The 25,531-nt window shown below is 40.9% G+C and overlaps 1 protein-coding gene across 1 annotated transcript; it reads right to left on the bottom strand.

Moving 5' to 3' along the window:
* Window positions 1-24,079: 24,079 nt before the first annotated feature.
* Window positions 24,080-25,117, bottom strand: LOC137258768 (uncharacterized). Its single transcript, XM_067796456.1, has one exon. The coding sequence runs from the start codon at window positions 25,115-25,117 to the stop codon at window positions 24,080-24,082; it is 1,038 nt and encodes a 345-aa protein (XP_067652557.1).
* Window positions 25,118-25,531: the final 414 nt, after the last annotated feature.

The raw sequence follows: 25,531 nt of genomic DNA, 5'->3' as shown, positions 1-25,531 counted from the left end.
CACTACACGTGGGGAAGATACATTGTAGATGCAGTAGGAACGTGCTCATACTGAGTGGATACACTACACGTGGGGAAGATACATTGTAGATGCAGTAGGAACGTCCTCATACTGAGTGGATACACTACACGTGGGGAAGATACATTGTAGATGCAGTAGGAACGTGCTCATACTGAGTGGATACACTACACGTGGTGAAGACACATTGCAGATGCAGTAGGAACGTGCTCTTAGTGAGTGATTACACTACACGTGGGGAAAATACATTGCAGATGCAGTAGGAACGTGCTCATACTGAGTGGATACACTACACGTGGGGAAGATACATTGCAGATGCAGTAGGAACGTGCTCATACTGAGTGGATACACTACACGTGGGGAAGATACATTGCAGATGCAGTAGGAACGTGCTCTTAGTGAGTGGATACACTACACGTGGGGAAAATACATTGCAGATGCAGTAGGAACGTGCTCATACTGAGTGGATACACTACACGTGGGGAAGATATATTGCAGATGCAGTAGGAACGTGCTCATACTGAGTGGATACACTACACGTGGGGAAGATACATTGTAGATGCAGTAGGAACGTGCTCATACTAAGTGGATACACTACACGTGGGGAAGATACATTGTAGATGCAGTAGGAACGTGCTCATACTGAGTGGATACACTACACGTGGGGAAGATACATTGTAGATGCAGTAGGAACGTGCTCATACTAAGTGGATACACTACACGTGGGGAAGATACATTGTAGATGCAGTAGGAACGTGCTCATACTGAGTGGATACACTACACGTGGGGAAGATACATTGCAGATGCAGTAGGAACGTGCTCATACTAAGTGGATACACTACACGTGGGGAAGATACATTGTAGATGCAGTAGGAACGTGCTCATACTGAGTGGATACACTACACGTGGGGAAGATACATTGTAGATGCAGTAGGAACGTGCTCATACTGAGTGGATACACTACACGTGGGGAAGATACATTGTAGATGCAGTAGGAACGTGCTCATACTGAGTGGATACACTACACGTGGGGAAGATACATTGTAGATGCAGTAGGAACGTGCTCATACTGAGTGGATACACTACACGTGGGGAAGATACATTGTAGATGCAGTAGGAACGTGCTCATACTGAGTGGATACACAAAACGTGGGGAAGATACATTGTAGATGCAGTAGGAACGTGCTCATACTGAGTGGATACACTACACGTGGGGAAGACACATTGCAGATGCAGTAGGAACGTGCTCATACTGAGTGGATACACTACACGTGGGGAAGACACATTGTAGATGCAGTAGGAACGTGCTCATACTGAGTGGATACACTACACGTGGGGAAGACACATTGCAGATGCAGTAGGAACGTGCTCATACTGAGTGGATACACTACACGTGGGGAAGACACATTGCAGATGCAGTAGGAACGTGCTCTTAGTGAGTGGATACACTACACGTGGGGAAAATACATTGCAGATGCAGTAGGAACGTGCTCATACTGAGTGGATACACTACACGTGGGGAAGATATATTGCAGATGCAGTAGGAACGTGCTCATACTGAGTGGATACACTACACGTGGGGAAGATACATTGCAGATGCAGTAGGAACGTGCTCATACTGAGTGGATACACTACACGTGGGGAAGATACATTGTAGATGCAGTAGGAACGTGCTCATACTGAGTGGATACACTACACGTGGGGAAGATACATTGTAGATGCAGTAGGAACGTGCTCATACTGAGTGGATACACTACACGTAGGGAAGATACATTGCAGATGCAGTAGGAACGTGCTCATACTGAGTGGATACACTACACGTGGGGAAGATACATTGTAGATGCAGTAGGAACGTGCTCATACTGAGTGGATACACTACACGTGGGGAAGATACATTGTAGATGCAGTAGGAACGTGCTCATACTGAGTGGATACACTACACGTGGGGAAGATACATTGTAGATGCAGTAGGAACGTGCTCATACTGAGTGGATACACTACACGTGGGGAAGATACATTGTAGATGCAGTAGGAACGTGCTCATACTGAGTGGATACACTACACGTGGGGAAGATACATTGTACATGCAGTAGGAACGTGCTCATACTGAGTGGATACACTACACGTGGGGAAGATACATTGTAGATGCAGTAGGAACGTGCTCATACTGAGTGGATACACTACGCGTGGGGATGATACATTGTAGATGCAGTAGGAACGTGCTCATACTGAGTGGATACACTACGCGTGGGGAAGATACATTGTAGATGCAGTAGGAACGTGCTCATACTGAGTGGATACACTACACGTGGGGAAGACACATTGCAGATGCAGTAGGAACGTGCTCATACTGAGTGGATACACTACACGTGGGGAAGACACATTGCAGATGCAGTAGGAACGTGCTCTTAGTGAGTGGATACACTACACGTGGGGAAAATACATTGCAGATGCAGTAGGAACGTGCTCATACTGAGTGGATACACTACACGTGGGGAAGATACATTGCAGATGCAGTAGGAACGTGCTCATACTGAGTGGATACACTACACGTGGGGAAGATACATTGTAGATGCAGTAGGAACGTGCTCATACTGAGTGGATACACTACGCGTGGGGAAGATACATTGTAGATGCAGTAGGAACGTGCTCATACTGAGTGAATACACTACGCGTGGGGAAGATACATTGTAGATGCAGTAGGAACGTGCTCATACTGAGTGGATACACTACACGTGGGGAAAATACATTGTAGATGCAGTAGGAACGTGCTCATACTGAGTGGATACACTACACGTGGGGAAGATACATTGCAGATGCAGTAGGAACGTGCTCATACTGAGTGGATACACTACACGTGGGGAAGATACATTGTAGATGCAGTAGGAACGTGCTCATACTAAGTGGATACACTACACGTGGGGAAGATACATTGCAGATGCAGTAGGAACGTGCTCATACTGAATGGATACACTACACGTGGGGAAGATACATTGCAGATGCAGTAGGAACGTGCTCATACTAAGTGGATACACTACACGTGGGGAAGATACATTGTAGATGCAGTAGGAACGTGCTCATACTGAGTGGATACACTACACGTGGGGAAAATACATTGTAGATGCAGTAGGAACGTGCTCATACTGAGTGGATACACTACACGTGGGGAAGATACATTGTAGATGCAGTAGGAACGTGCTCATACTGAGTGGATACACTACACGTGGGGAAGATACATTGCAGATGCAGTAGGAACGTGCTCATACTGAGTGGATACACTACACGTGGGGAAGATACATTGCAGATGCAGTAGGAACGTGCTCATGCTGAGTGGATACACTACACGTGGGGAAGATACATTGCAGATGCAGTAGGAACGTGCACATGCTGAGTGGATACACTACACGTGGGGAAGATACATTGTAGATGCAGTAGGAACGTGCTCATGCTGAGTGGATACACTACACGTGGGGAAGATACATTGTAGATGCAGTAGGAACGTGCTCATACTGAGTGGATACACTACACGTGGGGAAGATACATTGCAGATGCAGTAGGAACGTGCTCATACTAAGTGGATACACTACACGTGGGGAAGATACATTGCAGATGCAGTATGAACGTGCTCATACTAAGTGGATACACTACACGTGGGGAAGATACATTGCAGATGCAGTAGGAACGTGCTCATACTGAGTGGATACACTACACGTGGGGAAGATACATTGTAGATGCAGTAGGAACGTGCTCATACTGAGTGGATACACTACACGTGGGGAAGATACATTGTAGATGCAGTAGGAACGTGCTCATACTGAGTGGATACACTACACGTAGGGAAGATACATTGCAGATGCAGTAGGAACGTGCTCATACTAAGTGGATACACTACACGTGGGGAAGATACATTGCAGATGCAGTAGGAACGTGCTCATACTGAGTGGATACACTACACGTGGGGAAGATACATTGTAGATGCAGTAGGAACGTGCTCATACTGAGTGGATACACTACACGTGGGGAAGATACATTGTAGATGCAGTAGGAACGTGCTCATACTGAGTGGATACACTACACGTAGGGAAGATACATTGCAGATGCAGTAGGAACGTGCTCATACTGAGTGGATACACTACACGTGGGGAAGATACATTGTAGATGCAGTAGGAACGTGCTCATACTGAGTGGATACACTACACGTGGGGAAGATACATTGTAGATGCAGTAGGAACGTGCTCATACTGAGTGGATACACTACACGTGGGGAAGATACATTGTAGATGCAGTAGGAACGTGCTCATACTGAGTGGATACACTACACGTGGGGAAGATACATTGTAGATGCAGTAGGAACGTGCTCATACTGAGTGGATACACTACACGTGGGGAAGATACATTGTACATGCAGTAGGAACGTGCTCATACTGAGTGGATACACTACACGTGGGGAAGATACATTGTAGATGCAGTAGGAACGTGCTCATACTGAGTGGATACACTACGCGTGGGGATGATACATTGTAGATGCAGTAGGAACGTGCTCATACTGAGTGGATACACTACGCGTGGGGAAGATACATTGTAGATGCAGTAGGAACGTGCTCTTAGTGAGTGGATACACTACACGTGGGGAAAATACATTGCAGATGCAGTAGGAACGTGCTCATACTGAGTGGATACACTACACGTGGGGAAGATACATTGTAGATGCAGTAGGAACGTGCTCATACTGAGTGGATACACTACACGTGGGGAAGATACATTGTAGATGCAGTAGGAACGTGCTCATACTGAGTGGATACACTACGCGTGGGGAAGATACATTGTAGATGCAGTAGGAACGTGCTCATACTGAGTGAATACACTACGCGTGGGGAAGATACATTGTAGATGCAGTAGGAACGTGCTCATACTGAGTGGATACACTACACGTGGGGAAAATACATTGTAGATGCAGTAGGAACGTGCTCATACTGAGTGGATACACTACACGTGGGGAAGATACATTGCAGATGCAGTAGGAACGTGCTCATACTGAGTGGATACACTACACGTGGGGAAGATACATTGTAGATGCAGTAGGAACGTGCTCATACTAAGTGGATACACTACACGTGGGGAAGATACATTGCAGATGCAGTAGGAACGTGCTCATACTGAATGGATACACTACACGTGGGGAAGATACATTGCAGATGCAGTAGGAACGTGCTCATACTAAGTGGATACACTACACGTGGGTAAGATACATTGTAGATGCAGTAGGAACGTGCTCATACTGAGTGGATACACTACACGTGGGGAAAATACATTGTAGATGCAGTAGGAACGTGCTCATACTGAGTGGATACACTACACGTGGGGAAGATACATTGTAGATGCAGTAGGAACGTGCTCATACTGAGTGGATACACTACACGTGGGGAAGATACATTGCAGATGCAGTAGGAACGTGCTCATACTGAGTGGATACACTACACGTGGGGAAGATACATTGCAGATGCAGTAGGAACGTGCTCATACTGAGTGGATACACTACACGTGGGGAAGATACATTGTAGATGCAGTAGGAACGTGCTCATACTGAGTGGATACACTACGCGTGGGGAAGATACATTGTAGATGCAGTAGGAACGTGCTCATACTGAGTGAATACACTACGCGTGGGGAAGATACATTGTAGATGCAGTAGGAACGTGCTCATACTTAGTGGATACACTACACGTGGGGAAGATACATTGTAGATGCAGTAGGAACGTGCTCATACTGAGTGGATACACTACACGTGGGGAAGATACATTGCAGATGCAGTAGGAACGTGCTCATACTGAGTGGATACACTACACGTGGGGAAGATACATTGCAGATGCAGTAGGAACGTGCTCATGCTGAGTGGATACACTACACGTGGGGAAGATACATTGCAGATGCAGTAGGAACGTGCACATGCTGAGTGGATACACTACACGTGGGGAAGATACATTGTAGATGCAGTAGGAACGTGCTCATGCTGAGTGGATACACTACACGTGGGGAAGATACATTGTAGATGCAGTAGGAACGTGCTCATACTGAGTGGATACACTACACGTGGGGAAGATACATTGCAGATGCAGTAGGAACGTGCTCATACTAAGTGGATACACTACACGTGGGGAAGATACATTGCAGATGCAGTATGAACGTGCTCATACTAAGTGGATACACTACACGTGGGGAAGATACATTGCAGATGCAGTAGGAACGTGCTCATACTGAGTGGATACACTACACGTGGGGAAGATACATTGCAGATGCAGTAGGAACGTGCTCATACTGAGTGGATACACTACACGTGTGGAAGATACATTGCAGATGCAGTAGGAACGTGCTCATACTGAGTGGATACACTACACGTGGGGAAGATACATTGTAGATGCAGTAGGAACGTGCTCATACTGAGTGGATACACTACACGTGGGGAAGATACACTGCAGATGCAGTAGGAACGTGCTCATGACGAATGGATGATATTTTTTTATAATACATGTGTAGATACAACATGAACTCATAATGAGTGGATGTGTCACACATGGGGAAGGTACAATCAGAATGTGCACATAACGAATGGATATTTTTATGTTACAGACAATATGAATATGAGTGGGCATATTGGAGCGGTGGAAGATACAATATGATTGAGCACATGAGAAAATATATTCCACGTGTGTACGGCAAAATGCAAACATGGACATCAAATATTTCAGAAAATATCTTTTAATTTACATTGGAACAAAAGCACAAGAGGTGGAACAAGAGAAGACTTAAACATGGGTGGTGGACAGAATCAAGAAGTTTAAGGTTGCCCTTGCAGGCTCCACCATCCACGATGGAGCCGTAATCAAGGTTCGAACGGACCAGTGATCGGTAGGAGGGTCCCCTCCCCACTTACAATTAGAAATGATTTTCAACAAGTCAAGCACCTTCAGGCATTTAGTTTTAAGGGATTTGATATGGGGGAGAAACGTTAAATGCGAGTCAAAAATCAATCCCAAGAACTTGGCCTCTTTTACAGCTTTAATAGCAGTGATATTTTAGAAACAGTTCAGGTTCTTTATGTGGTTTATATCGTCTACGAAAATGTATACAATTAGTTTTCGATTTAGAAAATCTGAAACCGTTCTCAAGACACCATTTATTAATTTTGTTTAAACACAACTGCAGCTGCCTCTCAATAGTATGCATATTTTTACCACGACAAACAATACTAAAATCATCCACAAAAAGTGATCCGCCAATCGAATCATTTAAAACTTTGGATAAACTGTTGATTTTAATGCTAAATAAAGTAACAGACAAAATACTCCCTTGTGGAACAACCTGATCCTGATTATAATGATCAGACAGGGTAGAACCCACTCGGACTTGAAATTGCCTGTCATTTAAAAAGTTGGATATATATTGAGGCAATCGGCATCGCAATCCAAAGTCATGTAAATCTTTTAAAATGCCGTATTTCCATGTAGTGTCATATGCTTTTTCTAAATCAAAAAGGATAGACACTGCATGTTGTTTATTAATCATAGCGTTTTCGACAAAAGATTCTAAACGTACTAAGTGATCAATGATATTTCTGTTTTCACGAAAGCCACACTGAATATCTGTTATGAGGTTATTGGTTTCCAAGTACCAAACTAGCCTATTGTTTATCATGCGTTCCATGGTTTTGCAAACGCAGCTTGTGAGAGAAATCGGGCGATAATTTGAAGGAGCGGTATGGTCACGTCCAGGTTTAGATATTGGGACTACTATAGCATCTCACCATGATGATGGAAATTTCCCCGATTTCCAAATATAATAAAAAATATTTAAAGGTGTTTCTAGACAGGATTCTGGTAAGTGCCTCAGCTACCGTAGCAGTATCATGGGCCTGGTCAAGACCCCTTTGAAGCTCATGAATTGAAAATATTTCGTTATAATCTTCCCCGTTATCTGAAGTGAAATTAATAGATTTCTTTTCTTGTTGTTGTTGATACCTTTAGAACTGAGGTACATAATTTGTGGAAGAAGAATGTTGTGCCAGTGTTTCACCAAGTTTACTAGCAATATCCAGATTTATTCGTTAATAACTGATCTCCGTCTTTGAGATGTTGAATGCTAGATCTATAGCCCTTACCTGTGATTTTCTGGATCATATTCCATACCTCAGAAATCGGCGTATGTGAATTGATCTTAGATACCTAGTTTTGCCAACACTGACGTTTATTTTGTTTAAAAGTACGCCCCGCTTTAGCGTTTAAAATTTTACATTTGTTCAAGTTATGGACCATAGGATGACGATGGAAATAATGTTCAGCCTTTTTCCGTGCCTTGCCAGCCTGCTTGCATTCCACATTAAACCATGCTTTTCGTATGTGCGAAATTACTGAGGACTTTGGGATACACTGATCGGCTATGTCGTTCAGTTTATCAGAAAAAAACATTTAATAGCATCAGGAGCGTTAATGAAACATTCAGGTTTAAGTTGGCCAGTTGGCCTTTTTTAAATTCCATCTAGATTATGGAGGGACATCGGATGGGTTCACGGGTTTTAAGATTGTAAGGAAATGGTCACTTCCACTAAGGTCGTCGTGGACTGATCATTCAAAAGCACTCAATAGGCCAGTATCAGTAACTGACAAATCAAGTTCCTGTGCCAGGGTGTAAATATGTATTTGAGGAATCATTATATATGAATAAATCATTGTTTGTAATAAACTCCTCCAGTACTTTCCAGTATTGTTTAGCCTCATTGTCACAATCTTCCTTTGTATAAGTTTGCTCACCGCAGTGAGCACATGTGACAGGTCTTGTGCACGTATTGACACCATGGCCAAATCTTTGACATTTGAAACACCTTAATGGGTTTTGAATAAAGGTGTCAACTTTGATATTGCTGTAATCTGCTTTTATTGGTGTTGGGGCAGTCGGCGTTGATAATGAAAAAAAGGTACGTATTAATTGGTTGTGTTTGTGAGTTCTTTCGTGTTGAGAACCGTTTAACAAACACAACGCCTTGATCTCTCATCTCAAACACTATGTCAGCTTCAGTCATAACAGCAAACAACTAATCCCTGAAACAGATTGCTGTTTCCTGTTGCATTCTATCAGCAACGAACCTGATGATAATCACCTGACGTTTTTAACCTCACCGGCTATACCTTGAATACCCTTAGATATTGCAAAAGGATTACGGTTGAGAGGTGTTTTGTCAACTGTCTCAAGCACTAAAACTCGTGGCCAATGTTCTACAGATTTTAAAGGTCGTTGTTCATCTTCATTGTCCAGTGGGCGTTTTGTTTTTTGGAAGGGGTTTAGTATTCCATGTTTTTCGGTTATATGGTTCATCATCCGAGCTCCCCACCCACCACGGAGTATCACAAGGACAATGCTAAAAACAAGCGAATCTCCCGCTTGCAGCACCCAGGACACCCGGATGAAATAATCCAGCAGAAACATTAAAAATATTAACAGTTCCACCAGATTGGCCCATTAACTACCGCCTTCTGGGCATAAGACTCTAGGCAAAGTTCATGTAAACAAAATTCAAGTCAAATAATATTCTATGAACAAAGGGAGCCAAGACTAAATTTAAATAATTCCAAATCAAATTTTGTGCAATGACATAAAATCCATGCACAGGGCTTGGCATGACCAGCCGATTGGTTGAACCGGGCCCATTCAACCACCCGTCTAGGTGAAGTCAGGACCAAAGAGGTGTATTGAGGTATAGGAACACTGGTCCTGCTTGCATGTCCTCAACCACCAGGATCCCTTCCTCCACCGACACAGGGCCGCAACCCCACGGCAGACGGGTTGGTGGACAAAATATCGCCCGGGTCCAAAACGGGGGTGAACGGCTCTTGGCGTTACCCAGTACCCACCACGAGGAGGTGGCCGTTCAAGGGTGCCACGATACAATAGACACAACACGAATGTGCACATAGTGAGTAGACACTTACACGTGTGTAAGATACAATAGACACAACACGAATGTGCACATAATGAGTAGACACTTACACGTGTGTAAGATACAATAGATACAACACGAATCTGTACATAATGAGTAGACACTTACACGTGTGTAAGATACAATAGATACAACACGAATGTGAACATAATGAGTAGACACTTACACGTGTGTAAGATACAATAGACACAACACGAATGTGCACATAATGAGTAGACACTTACACGTGTGTAAGATACAATAGACACAACACGAATGTGCACATGAGTAGACACTTACACGTGTGTAAGATACAATAAATACAACACGAATCTGAACATAATGAGGAGACACTTACACGTGTGTAAGATACAATAGATACAACACGAATCTGAACATAGTGAGTAGACACTTACACGTGTGTAAGATACAATAGATACAACACGAATGTGCACATAGTGAGTAGACACTTACACGTGTGTAAGATACAATAGACACAACACGAATCTGAACATAATGAGTAGACACTTACACGTGTGTAAGATACAATAGACACAACACAAATGTGAACATAATGAGTAGACACTTACACGTGTGTACGATACAATAGACACAACACGAATCTGAACATAATGAGTAGACACTTACACGTGTGTAAGATACAATAGATACAACACGAATCTGAACATAATGAGTAGACACTTACACGTGTGTAAGATACAATAGACACAACACGAATGTGCACATAATGAGCAGACACTTACACGTGTGTAAGATACAATAGACACAACACGAATCTGAACATAATGAGTAGACACTTACACGTGTGTAAGATACAATAGACACAACACGAATGTGCACATAATGAGTAGAGAAACAACAGCAATTCCTTGTACTGCTGATGTGATGACAGACACAGCCAAGTGCTATGACCAATAAAGGCCATAAATTTCATATGCAGTCATTGATGGGAGTGACAAAGGGTAACAAGGTAGCCGACCAGACAATGTACGCTGTGGTAGTGATAAAAAATAAGAATGCAGATTGACTAATAATAAATAAGTCGTTATTACATAGTTCGGGGATTTCAGAGATATTTGGACGCTGGCTGTCCTGAATTAGACACTATAGCATTGTGAAAAAAATACAATAAATACAGACATTCAAGTTGTACTTACGATCAACAGTCCATAAAAAGAGCGAGCGCACCTGGCATGTGCAAATAAGCCAGAGCACTAGAAGGGTTTCAGCAGCAGGTTCCTCAGTACCGACTTATTTCTTCCTGGTTACGGGCAGAATCACGTTTCTACCTAATAGCATCAATTTCTCAATCAGGATCATTGCGTCCTCGACATCTCCAGGGTATACGTTCCGATATGTCTCCACTATAACCTGGATGCACTTACAGGTCTGTTTGGCTGGTTGGTTTTACTGTTAACTGTATTGTAATTTCAAAGGGAATCGTTTGATTAAAATAATAGAGACGGTAACAGTATCAGTATTACTTTAGATATAAAAATAAGCATATCTAATAACCTCTGCTTAGAGTTACGGATAAAAAACCTTAAGTAACCACTTTCATTTCTGAAAGACGAGATACTTGTTCATTAAAAAGGCAGTAGGTTCATATGACATAGACATACATCAACGCCATTCGAGAGCCTGTCTAGGTAATATCATATTTTCCAGAAGACGAGACAAAATCTAAAACTGCCCGTTGCACAGACCCATACAAGATATTGGGGCCAAAACTGTTTCTAATGAAAATACATCATCAACCTCAAGTACAGCATTTTCGAGATCGTGTCGAAAGTTATTGCGCCCAGGGCATGTAATTAGAAAATGTTCGATATTTTCTGGCGTCTCCAAATTGCAATGACCATATTTACAAGAAACCGCCTTGTCTATAACACTCCTGTAAGCATTGAGCCCACGGTGTCCAAGTCTAAGTCGTGAAAGAATAATCTCATCATGCCTTTTACGACGACGAGCTTTTATGACCAGCATTCAAGGATGGTCTAAGTTTGTACATATGACGTCCGGTATTCCCTGTATCCCACATCTGTTGCCAACTCATTGCAACAGATTTCAATAAAACATTTTCGAAATCTTTGCTGACTGGTTGAAATTCAGACAAATTAACTCAAGGGAACTGTAATCCAGATTTGGCTAGATTATCTGCCATCTCATTCCCATGAATTCCAACATGTGCTGGGACCCACACAACATCACATGCAATGTGCTTCATGTTTAAAGACGTGTCTAACTTACGTATCTCATGAACAATGTAATGTCTAGATCCATTTGCACCAGCTTTTATAGCTTTGATCGCTGCCATGGAATCTGTAAAGGTGGTGGCTTTATGATCATGTTCATCTACCCATCTCAATGCTTGCAAAATGGCCATAAGTTCAACTGCAAAAAAACAGAAAGATAATCAGGGAATCTGAACACCTTACCGACCGACACATTGGGAATCCAAAAAGCCCCGGCTGTACGACCATTTGATGGCTCTTCCGATGCATCTGTGTATATATGTTTTCGATTAGAATAATTTTCAGAGAGAAAATCTTGGGTTATCACTTTTATTATGTTTTGGCCCATTCTCTTATTCCCTATTGAACTGAGTTCATAATTCATTCCAGGTTCATAATTCATTCAGTAGAAACCACAGTGGTGTAAGAGGAGGTGCAGAAGGAGGTCAACTAGGTTGCAGTTGAAAATACCATGTTGATCAGCCAATCTCTGTATATCAAGCCAAAGGGTAATTTGCCATGAGTCCAGTCACACATGACATATTCCACACAATCGTTAACAATCTCAGTGACTGCACGGTGTTTGATTTTGGTTTTCATTTCTAAAAAAAAATATTTAAAAGATACCAGTTGTCTTCGAAGGTGAAGGAGCATTTCTGAACACTCAACTTGAAGCGCTGAGACTGGAGTTGTAGCATACGCCCCAGTACATATTCTCTAAGCTTTAGACTGAATTCGGTCAATCTTATTAATGTGACACTTAACTGCCGACATGTAGACCTGGCAACCATAATCAAGTCTTGACAAGATAAAGGCCTTGTACAGCAATAACATAGTTGACTTATCAGCACCCCACTTCGTTTTGGAAATACATCTTAATAAAGTGATGATCTTCTTACATTTGTTATACAAATGTGTGATGTGGTAAGACCATGTTAGTCTTTGATCAAAATACACACCAAGAAACGTAAACACCGACACCACTTCCAGTTTATGCTGTCTAAGAATTAGATTGATGTCATGAGGAATTTTACGTTTAGTGATCATCATCGCCACTGATTTTGATTTGGAAATCTTAACCCCCCGCTTTGAACACCATTTACTGACTATGTTCGAGCAGTTTTGTATAGATTCTAAGACAAATTGAAAATTACCAAAGCGTCTCCAAAATGATCCGTCACCAGCAAACAGTGCTGCGTTTATGTTTAGAGGTAAGTCCTCCAAAATGTCATTGATCATGATTATTGAATAAAACTGGACTTATTACACTTCCTTGTTAGGTATCGTTTTCAATCCTGATAGTTCTTGACTTATGAGAACTTGAACAGTTCTTTTAAACAGAAAAGACAATATCCACTTCAACATGTTACCTCTAATTCCAAGTTTCCACAATTTAAAAAAGCAAAACATTTCTCATTGATCATGTCATAAGCCTTTTCGATATCATGGAACACATACAACATGAATTCCTGATTGCATAAAGCTTTCTTTGCTTCGGTTTCCAGACGAACATGTTGATCTATACATGACCGCCCCTTTTGGAATCCTGACTCGATGTGCGTCAGAAGCTCATTTCGTTCAAGATAATAGTTCAGTCGATTAGTAACTATTCTTTCCATAATTTTACATAAATTAGAGGTGAGAGAAATTGGCCTGTATGGTGCAGGAAGCGAAGGATCCTTTCCTGGTTTGGGCACTGGAACTATTAATGCATGTCTCCATGTTCTAGGCAAGGATCAAGAACGCCAGCTTAAGTACAACAGATCCCGAATAACAGCTAGAGCACACTCTGGCATATGCTTAAACATTTCATAGCACAATTCATAGCACAACTCATCTGCCCCTAGCGCCGAGTTATGTGTTCTTGATATGGCTGCCTTAAGTTCATCATGAGTGATAGCTGAATTAATTTCCAAGCTACTTTCCCACATAGCAGAAGACTTTTCAGGCAGTAAATGTGCTTCAAAGCTTTGCTTATATTCTCTCGATTTACGACAGTAATTGTAAGACCTGCTAACAGATTTAAATTGTTCAACAAGAGCATTTACCTTCTGACTTTTGTGAGTTCTCGAACTTCTCCCATTACCGGTAAGGGTGAATGGTTATTATTACCACTGATTGTTTTCACCTTGGACCAGATACTAGTTAATGATGTAAATCTATTAATACTAGATATATATTCCCTCCATCTTAATCGTTTAGTACTCCGTACAATACGATGGAACGTAGCTCGTAGGTCACATGACAAAGATGAATGACGAACTTTATTATATGCCTTTTCCCTGCGATATTTGCTTTTTCACAGCTGTCATTCCACCAGAACTTTGGCCGGAATGCCGCTTTCTTACCAGACGATTTTCCAATGGACTCTTCTGCAATGCTGTGTTGTGTTATTTTCATCAGACGTATTAACATCACCATTTATTAGATCGGATGTAACATGTTCAGCACACATGCTAGAAAACAGTGCCCAATTAGACTTCTTAAATTTCCACAGAGGAACACTATCACAAGAATCACGATATGGTCGGATCTGAATTTCAGTAAAAACTGGAAAATGGTCACTACCTAACGCATCTTCCTGGTATACATCCCAGTTACACTTACTAGCTATTGGTGATGATATCATTGATGGGTCTAAGGGAGAAAGGGTCCATTTGCCAAGATCCACGCGGGTCATTTTACCATTGTTTAAGAGGACAAGATCTGCCTCATCTAAAAACAGTTCAACAATCTGGCCATTATAATCCGTCATGTTGCTTCCCCAAAGCAAATTATGGTTGTTAAAGTCACCACATATAAAATAAGGGCCTCCACTGGGGTCAATTACCTTGAGATATTCATCTACGTTTGGCTTACCTGTATTGTAGATATTAACAATAGTAATAACTTTGTCTTCCTCATAATACATCATTTCTGCGTTAGCCTCATAAACCGTTCTTGGTAATTTATGAACCTGATATGAGAAATCAGTCTTAATAAGTATAGCATAGCCACCTCTCCGAGGATTTTTAGTATTCGGATTGCTGGTTAGTCTATCCTGACGAAGACCAAGATAGCCATTTATCCTAACATGACTCTCTGGCCATAAAAATGTTTCCTGTACACAAATAATATCCGGCAGTGGTGCCCTATTGGATAGAAAATGCCTCAAATTATCCCCATGTGCAATAAAACTTTGAGCATTTCATTGCATTATAGTGAGGAATACTAAAGCCTCATCCATCATTCATCTCAACATGTACTTCCTTCAACAAATCACTAGGAACATCGATGTGAAGATGTATTTTTGCCGCCGACACAAGACGACTCATCTGTTCCTCCTTGGTTGTTGCATTAAAGCATCCTGAAATGACCTCACACAAGAAAGCTAAAATGGTTTGAGGAGACGTAATAAGGAATGGATTGGCTACTTGTACAGAGTTAACTCTATCAGTTGGATTTGATAAACTCTGGTTTTAATCAGGCTCTCGTAACTGAGCTTCGCGATTACCACTAGGCTTAGACCCTGATCTATCTGTAGAGGGAACAGGACAGATTTCAACTGGTGATTTCCGGGCTTGTACCGACACAGATCGAGATGTCTGAGCGGTGGTTACAGAGGCTGCATAAGTTTGAGTCGGAGTGGAATTGACCATACGAGTTGCTTCAGCAAAGGACACTTTTCTCTCTACTCGTACCATTTGCACAGATACAGCCCCCTTGTATTTCTCAGACCTCTTGTAGGCAGCGCTGTGTCTACCACCACAATTGCAACACTTGGATACATTTTCTGAACAATTTTCTATATTATGCTTACCCGTGCACCTTGGACATACAGGCTTTTTACTTTTACATCGGGATGAAACATGGCCAAACTTCTGGCAGTTGTAACATCTAATTGCTGGTGGGATATACAAACGCACACGAAAGGATTGATAATACATCCTAACACGTTCAGGTAAATATGGGGTTGAGAAAGTAAGTAGAATGAGGGTAGTAAGTTCTTTTTCTTTCCCGCGCAAATGTCTCTGGGCACATTTGACCTTTTGACTTTTCAATTGTTCAACTATCTTATCCTCAGTTACATCTTTGTCAATATTGTAAATAACTCCCTTGGATTCACTCGGAGACTTTGGGACATAACTCTTGACACGAACGTCGCAGATACACGCTACATTCATTGCAAGGTTAAGTTGCTCAGCAGACCTACAATGTATCACTAAATCTCCCTTTTCCAGTTTTTTCCTATGCTCCACATCGCCAATGTTTTTATGAATATCCCGACCCAATGCAATTGGACTCAATTTTGTCAATCGTAATCTTGGGTCAACAGAAGTGAAAATGACAACAAATTAAATAGGTAATGACGAAGTCGCCTCGTTTACGACTCGGTCATCCTCATGTTTTCGTTTCAAACGTTTGGAAATCATCGACACATTCTTCTCTGCAAATGCAGCATCTGTCGAGGTTTCCTCAAATGAGGTAGAATGAATATCATCATCCCCATCCCCATCACTGTCGCTCTCCATACCCAAATATATCAGTGACTAATGTCAAATGAAGATTTCAAGAAGACACAATGCGCGAAAACTGAGGCCACGTGCTATGAGAAGTCAACGCGACACCACAAACACACAAATATGGCAAAATAAACCAATATTTGACCTTAGGTAACCTACAAACACTTACCTGTATACTATAACTGAAGTAAAAGCCAAACGTTGTAATGAATAGCAAAATATAAACTCAACGAAGGCCCTAACAGCTGAGCGGCTGACAAGCGCGTTCGACCCTGTCAACAGCCAAAGGCGATCTGCATTTTCAGGTCTGCCCGATAAGTTTATTACCTCCCTTTGCTTGCTCCTCATTCTCACATTAGTCAAACAGTTAAGCCGCCGTTACAATGAGTTTGCCAGTGTCAACAAAGATAGCGGTAGCAGTTGTCCGCGGTGCGACTCAAATTTTGGGGAAATCATACGGACAAATTGACAGGTCCAAAACTTTAAAAACATATATGCAAGAACCACTTCGACTTCTTTCAGAGAACCTCTGCATGGCGTATGTTGCAAAGTGTAATCAGGTAGATAAATTAAAAGGCGAAAGTGAGTTGTGGTTGCTACGCTCAACTGCCCAGCGTAGAGACCTGACAAAAGCCAAGCAAGGGAGGTAATAAATTCATCGGATTTATCGGAGACTTACATGTATCCATGGTATAAAATGCTTTGGAGATATCGAGGGATCTTTGGAGCCCATATTGTAGCTGATTTCCCTCCCAGGATCATGATGCCCCACCTCCAAAGCGATTCCTTTCCTGAGCACATTGGCTGACGTAAGGTTCACCTGTGTAGACTGTACAGTTCGGCAAAATGGGAACGTGACGCGTCGATGAAGAGAACTTTTCTCCACTCACATGTTCCCCAAAGTGTTCTTGCTTGCTCAAATGACGGTGTGGACCATATTCTGGTGTGAAATGTGGAACTGGGCGTTCTACATTTACTCAGACGTGACACGTGGAACACGGTTCAGGGTGATGTGTAGAGGTATTGTTACGAGAGTGTATTTTCTGTAATTTGTATTGCTAGTGATTAGATGATAGTTATTATTGGGTTACAATGTTTAGAGTTTTGAGTGATGGCTAGTATGGGTCACACTTCGTATCATCGGTAATAGTTTTTGAGCGGAACGCCTTTAAGGTAGTACTTTAGAGTTGCCTCCCTTTGGTGTGTTTTGACTGCTGATAAACACGAGGCTGATCGTGAAGGTTCCATACTTCGCTGGAATGCTAAAAAATCAGTGACTGCGTATATTAAGGGTGGTTCTTGTGTTGACGACACAAACACGGACGTACACTCACTGTAATCCCGGAATTGTGTCATCATCGACCTATCTACATCTGTCTACATACTCTTAGTCTGATTATCAACATCGACCTACATCCAAGACTGACCACTCTCCGTATAACATTTAGTAGAACTGTTCCTCACTGACAGCCAAGACGTTGGTGAGCTATTATATTTGTGACCCATTACTTTAGATTTCACTCAGCTGCATTGTATAAGAAACCTCTATTGTGAATCATTGTATATTCCGTTTTGGTCAGTACATAATACTGAATATTTCAGACTTGTCAGTGTTATACTGACAATAGGGGATCTGGTTCATAGGGGATTTCTTATACCTTTTGTCACGTCAAAGTATTAACCGTAACAGTACTATATGTGAAGCCCAATCTGAAGTTCCCAGCCTTGACCTTGCCGTAATATCAATACAAGCAGTATAAATCGGTGGTCTGTAAATAATCGAATCTGGTCCAGACAGTCCACTGATCAACAGTATGAGCATCGATCTAAGCAGTTGGGAACCGATGACATGTGTCCAACAAGTCAGCGAGCCTTACCACCTGATCCCGTTAGTCGCCTCTTATGACAAGTATACTCGCCTTTAATGGCAAACATGGTTTGCTGAGGGCATATTCTACCCCGGACCTTCACGGGTATTGCTGTAACTGACACTTGAAGCAGACTAGTGCATTTCTATCAACATTCCTATCAAACCGATACTGCTGAACAATCAACATATGCAAAATACAACGAAACATACATAACATTATTCCAAAGTCTTTTTTCGCAAACAAGAGACGACATGTACGTTTCTGGAGTTAAAAGTGATTTTAACTCGGAATATGTACTGATTTAATGTGAATTGTTCATCTTATAATGCAATCTTTGAAATGGAAAGAAGTTAATTCTATAGGTAATCCACTGTCACTGGCTTCTACATGTAATCCCCTGTCATCAAATTGTTACTGTACTTCCCAATTGACTACTCATTTACAGTATATAATATCTTCCTGTTCTTTTTCTGATGCATAACTGCTTGACAACGATACAAGAATATGTATCGGACCGTCGAATCATCCGATTAAATAAGTTGTTCATCTATGTAGTTTGTCATTATAATGCCAATCATTTAACGTCTGTTCCACCAACGATGGCATGTGTTGAGTCTTTCTACGGACATCTGGAAATATATCTATTAAAGAAGCTTCCCTTTACTTTCTCTAATACCTCTCCTTACAAGCCCCTAAATTCTGACGCATGCAACAAAATTTAATTTAATTAACAATATTTAATAACAAACTGAATAAAACTGAATAACTGGGTAGCTTCTCAACAGTTGCTGTATTGTGAAAAGGGCTTTGCCAGCTTGCAGAGCTAATGTTTCTAAGATTTTTGGCCAATTAGTCATGATCAAAATATAATTCGAAGTTATCAGATTCCATATAATACCATTTTTCTGCTAATTTTAGGTAGCTACCATTTCTTAACATGATACTATTTCACAGCAATGGCTTCTCAAAAGAATGCATCATCTTTAAACGGCTCCGTAACAAGCGTCGACTAATTGGAAGGCTTGTTTCGACCACACTTCCATATCATCATCTTTTTGTGCCTAAGTTTCTGTTGATGCAAGCGCTGAGTGATGCCAGAGCGTGAAAACTTGGATGAACACAAAGGTGCTCAAGCTCAAGTTTTATTGGCCCAAAGAAAAGACGCAAGAAGACCAGTCTTACCAACATAAAAGAAGGAAACAATATCACCCTCAATTCTGCAGTCTTCTGGAGACTTCGCCACTCTTGTAATTGACAGTTAACTGTCAGCGGAAGCATGTAGATTCACTAGCTGAGACGTGTTACATACGCAACATTAGCAATATCTCAAAAGATGTAACAGTCAAGTTGGTGAGGTCATTGGTATTAACACGTCTAGACTATTGCAATGTTCTACAAAAAAGATCCCCAAGGGATTAATCCTCACACTCCAGCGTGTACAAAACACAACAGAAAGAAATGTAACCTTGCGTCCCAAATGAGAATACATAACACCAATACTCAGAGGGCTGATTCTATACAAAACCTTCTGTATGGCAGTCCAGTGCATTCACGGTACAGCACCCTGAATCTGCAAAAGCACCCCAAGAAATACAGTCCATTCAGATCTCAGAGATGCCAGACAAAGAATTACTGCAAGTATCAAAGGCCTGTGGCGAAAGGGTCTTTCTTCCACAGCAGCAGCCCAATGGAACCAGCAGTCAGAAAGTGTGAAGTCATATGACAAGTTGTTCAAACTCAAGACACTTCTCTCCTAGGTGTCATGTCACTAAAAGCCTTTTAAATCTACTTCAAAGCTCTTTGAGCGTGACATTGAAAGTTGAACGTAGATAGAAATGACTTTTATTATATTTTAATATATCTTAGTACTGTAGAGATTACAACATCAATTCGATATTTTACAATGCTTTCTCAGCAGGGCTCCAGATAAGGGCCGTAACTGGCGTATGTAGGGACAAAACAATATGCATCATACGGCAGGAAATAGTTAAGAAAACGTAGCAGGTAGCACCGCAGTAATGGTGTACGTTCATAGAATCATTTCAGGCCCATTTATCTGGAAAAAACCAGTGTTTTAATTATTATTGACCTGTTTACACGAGAGTAGCAATGTTGCGGTGGATATATGAAAGGAAAAATGAGGTTATTGTAAATTCAATTCGGTACTCTAAATGTACTCTTAAGTGTTTAGAGTACTCCTATTTTGAAATAAGTAAGGGGTGCATATTTCCCGATTTTCAGAACGTCATAAAAACGAAGGTAGCCTGATCAAAATTATTTTGAAAGGGCACACAAGGCAACATGGTCTACGATGTTTTTGTCCAACACGATGGACTGTGATGTATCAACGTTTTCAGAGAACTTAAGTAATTATAACACAAAAGAGACCAAGACTGAACAATACAGTGCACACACTCAGATCAGAAGAGGGCTAGATATTTTAGATGAGAAGGAAAAAATAGATACCTGCTGCAAGTAAAAGATACCCCAAACCTTTCAAATAGCAAAGGATTTTAGAGACATCACATGAAGGGATGGACACGCAACTGGTAGTGCTTCATGATGCTGTAAAGTCGCTGTCAGTTGTAAAAATATGCTTCATCAAGGACGCGACACTACAGATTATATCGTCGTTAGCCTCGAGGCTTCAGTCATCAAATGGATGTTTACAGAGATCATTACCCTACTGAAGATCTGCCTGATTATCCCATTGATCCCGTCTTCATCTAATGGATCGTTTCATGCCGGGAATGTCTAAAGCCATCTCTCAAATCCGCAATAACACTGGAACGACCGTACGATGTCTTGCTATTTTTGAATCTTAAAAGGCGAGGCTACTTTTGATCATTCTTTCCCAAACAACATTCAATAAAACAATACATCCAATCTCATTGATCTTTGGTCTTCTTACATGCAAGGCACATCAACAAAAACTAGCAAACTGAGTGGGGTAACTTTGTAACGATTTCAGAGGGACACAAATAAACCTTCCTTAGTCTTTCGAAGTCTCACTGCAAGGGATAACAAGTTCAGTTTTGCGTCTTCAATCTAACGTACTTAAATGAGCATTCTTTAATGTACACACTAATGAACACATTACTAGCACTTATGTCGCCCAATATTTATCCCGATATTTATAATCTTCAAAAATAGTAGGGGAACCTGAACTTTGAAGTCTTGTAGAAAGAAAACCCTCTGAGGAACATTACAATGACATTCATCTTGTGTATGCAGCATCATTTCACGTTATCGCCACACAATGCATGGAAAACACGAGAACAACGTGAGAGCCTCCTACACGTGCATGGGTTGTCATTAGAGAGGTTGAGCAGCGCGACGTGTACATGTACGGCTACGGGTGATTAGGGGATTCCCCTAAATACGTGTGTATTACGTCATCACTATTTGCTAACCTGTCGTCCTACAAGTTTCCGCTGTCGCCTACTTCGAAGGATACACGTAAGTGAAAACTTGTGAGCATTTTTTAAAAAACAGCTGAACAGACTGTTGAATCCTAAAGATAGTATATTAATATAAGTATCAAGGTATCATCCAGTATTAAAATTGTGACAAGTTTCTGTGAAATATAGCGAGTTATTTGCAGTATTTTAGACTCGATATTTAGCCTATCATTCCTGAAGGTCATCGTTAGAATCGTTGATATCAATAGTTTGTCAATATTATTTATATATGTTGCAGACATGTGCATTATGAGTAATTACGAATTTCAGTACGGCACAACGCAAAACCCAAGTCAGGTTCTCTGAAAAAGACGATGTGACACTGCTCAGGGAAGTGTTGGCTTCCAACCCGTTCAAAGACAAGGGCAAATGGCAAGCAATAGCAGACAATTTGACAACTACACGGTCAAACTTAAATGTCGATACAAGGCGAGTTCGTGAGAGGACGCATTTGATGTTGGACCAGTTCAAACAGAAAACTGCGGAAGATTTAAGAAGGTAATAAATTATGTAACAGTTAATTTTACGCATGTGTAGATAGCCTATAGCATAGGCTATCCAATTTGAATATTAAAAAGCGTAGATCGGTTATAATTAGCCGCTAAGATAACAAACAGCCCAAATCTATTTACTTATATTAATATTTATCCAAAAATCTACGAATCTACGCAATACAGTTTGAAAATGCAAAACAGGTTGTTGTAAACAGATTAGGTCTTGTCAGAAATGTGCATAATGTGCGTAGGGTTTTCACCTAGACGAAATAAAAAATATATATGTATATGTTAAAAAATTAACATTGTGTTTGACATTACTGTTTAATTCAAGTTGAATTAAATTGGAAATCTTAGAGTAATCAGTTTGTGATATTTAGGTTTAGTAGATCTTTACAATACTACTCCTCTGATATTGTTGTTTTCCAGTTCTGGCAACACAGAGGAATTTGATGAAAAGATAGCTCTCTTGGAAGAAATAACAGAACTCAGGGAGGAAGAGGATAGGAATCGTGAGGAGGAAAAGTCAAAGAAAATTGCGATTGAGAATAAAGGGAAAGAAATCAGAAAGAGAGCTATGGAGGGTATGAGTAAAGGTTTGTGATTCTTTCCTATATATTGAAAACACAATGTGAAACATCTTGATGTAAAACTTACGCAAAGTAGCAATGGTATATGAATGTTTTTGGGGGGTTGTTGTTGTTGTTGTCTTAAATAGGGTCTTAAATATGAATATTTGTTACCTGAATTCAGATCACTCGGAGGAGACAACCCTTAATAAGAGGAGAAGCAGCACCAGCGTGCTAGACTACCTGAAAAGTCGGAGCAGGAGGTAGAGCTGAGAAGAGAAGAACTGAACATTAGAAAGGAAGAATTGAAACTTGAGAGGGAAAGATTTGAACAGGAGAGAGAAGAGAGGAGACAAAGAATGGAGATGGAAAGCAAAGAAAAGACAGCTTTGTTTGAACTCTTACAAAAATTTATTAACAAATAATTTATATGAAGGAAATGTGCCAAACAAATTCAGAAGAATCAAGGTGTAACTTCAAATGTACCTCTAACAGATTTGCATTGAATAAATATATGAGACAATGGAATATGCAGTTATGTTTAGAATCAATAAATCACTAACAGGAGCATAGCTACGGTATTCGCTTAGGAAATTGCTTACAAATAGATGACTGTAATTGTAGCAATGAAATATCTTTGTCTTTAAAAAATTCATTAAATTCTCATTCAATTAATACTATTATTTCGCCCACGCATACAGAATGGCTTAGCTGTGCCCCTGTAACGCTGCATGAAAGGGGTGTGGTAGGGTAGTCTAATGGTTAAAGCATTCGCTTGTCATGCTGAAGAACTGGGTTCAATTTCCCCAGATGGGTACAATGTATAAATCCCATTTCTGGTGTTTCCCGCCGTGATATTGCTGGAATATTGCTGAAAGCGGCATAAAACTCTGCTAACACATTCTACATGAAAGCACAGGTCTGGAACAGTTATGATCTAGTTTAGTTGTGTATGTACTCTTGAATTGATGGTGGATCGAGCTGAAAGAAAGAGCTAGTTTCACTTCCATACAGGCACGTGTGGCAGTTTGTGAGGATAGCAGCAACTTTGTAGTATTTACCAACTGGCTGCAAATACAGTTTTTGGTTCTTCTTGAAATCTAGAAATGCAAATAGTGTGAGCAGCTTGCCAAAAGTCCACTCAACACAGATTCTGACGGCTGACATCTTCTTGTTGAATAGAGCTTGATTAGCTGTCATCACTCCTCCTCTGTATGGTGCAATTATGTAAGGTGAAACTGGATATGCTGGGTCTCCATATACACAAAATACATTGTTTCGAAATGTCATATTCTCTGACATATCTTTTTCAACATCGCTTTCTCGTAACATACCAGCATCATGGCGGCGGCCTTCAATGGGGCCATACAAATGGGCTATCATTCCATTCGGTGTTACTATACTCTGGTACTTCAAACCATGTACTCGTTTATGTCCATTGAAAACGAGTTTTTGGTTTTGTTTAGGCCGGCATATCGGTCGCACAGTACCATCAATAAACCCCCAGCAGTTAGTGAGAGGTGAACCTTGGTAATGAATGGAACGAGACATATCTTCCAGATGATCATGTGATAGCCAGGGTTTGTCTAGATTGTCCAGTAAATGATTGTGCATATCATAAATGTAATTTAAAACAGTATTAAAAATGTGAGACAATTCTGAAGTCGATCGACCAAAAAAGTGCTTTAAGTCTTCTAGCCGATTTGGATAGGAGAGTCTTCTAAGGAGAATGCACAGACCATCAATGCCTGGACAAGTTGTACGATTCGAGCAGTGGAATTCGTCAGGCAGCAGTAGGGTTGCTTTGAGTGTGAATAAATCTTCTCTAGTAAATCTGAACCACTTACGGCACTGATCGTTAGTAAGTTCATGTAAATTAATGTATCTTTCGGGCAAAATATCATCTTCTTTCAAAGCAGAAAGCAACAAAAGATCATCGTTATCTTCCACAGCAGCCAAAAGATTTATATTTGCCGCCATTACTAACTTTATTCACACGAATGTAAGCATGTTACAGACTTGTCCAAGTCGGAAAATTTGACCAATCAAAGGCCGTTTTACATACACATGTAATGTACCAGCACACGTACCCGTACACGTAAGATTTACTCATGTTCACACAAGTTTTGTAGCGTGTACGCGTACGTGTACGTGTAAGTTACACGTAGCCGTACATGTACACGTCGCGCTGCTCAACCTCTCTATTATGAATCTTGACCTTTTTCAGCATGTCGATAATTCACTGTAGACTATTTTTCCGATAAAATTCTTGCATCAGTCCATGGTCAGAGTTTTCAGGGTCAAATCATCATGCTACTGATTACAATTGTAAACCTGTAATTGTAAGCCATACTACAGTCACCTAACAAAGGGGATAACTGAACGAACGATTTT

This window comes from Haliotis asinina, chromosome 12 (genome assembly GCF_037392515.1).
Source record: "Haliotis asinina isolate JCU_RB_2024 chromosome 12, JCU_Hal_asi_v2, whole genome shotgun sequence".
Lineage (NCBI taxonomy): Eukaryota > Metazoa > Mollusca > Gastropoda > Lepetellida > Haliotidae > Haliotis > Haliotis asinina.
Note: the sequence above shows the minus strand (reverse complement) of the source record. Positions and strands in the feature narration are given on the sequence as shown.

Bases quoted from the DNA above. Each gene is read 5' to 3' on its own strand.
- LOC137258768 (XM_067796456.1), bottom strand. From the start codon at position 25,117: ATGGCGGCAAATATAAATCTTTTGGCTGCTGTGGAAGATAACGATGAT.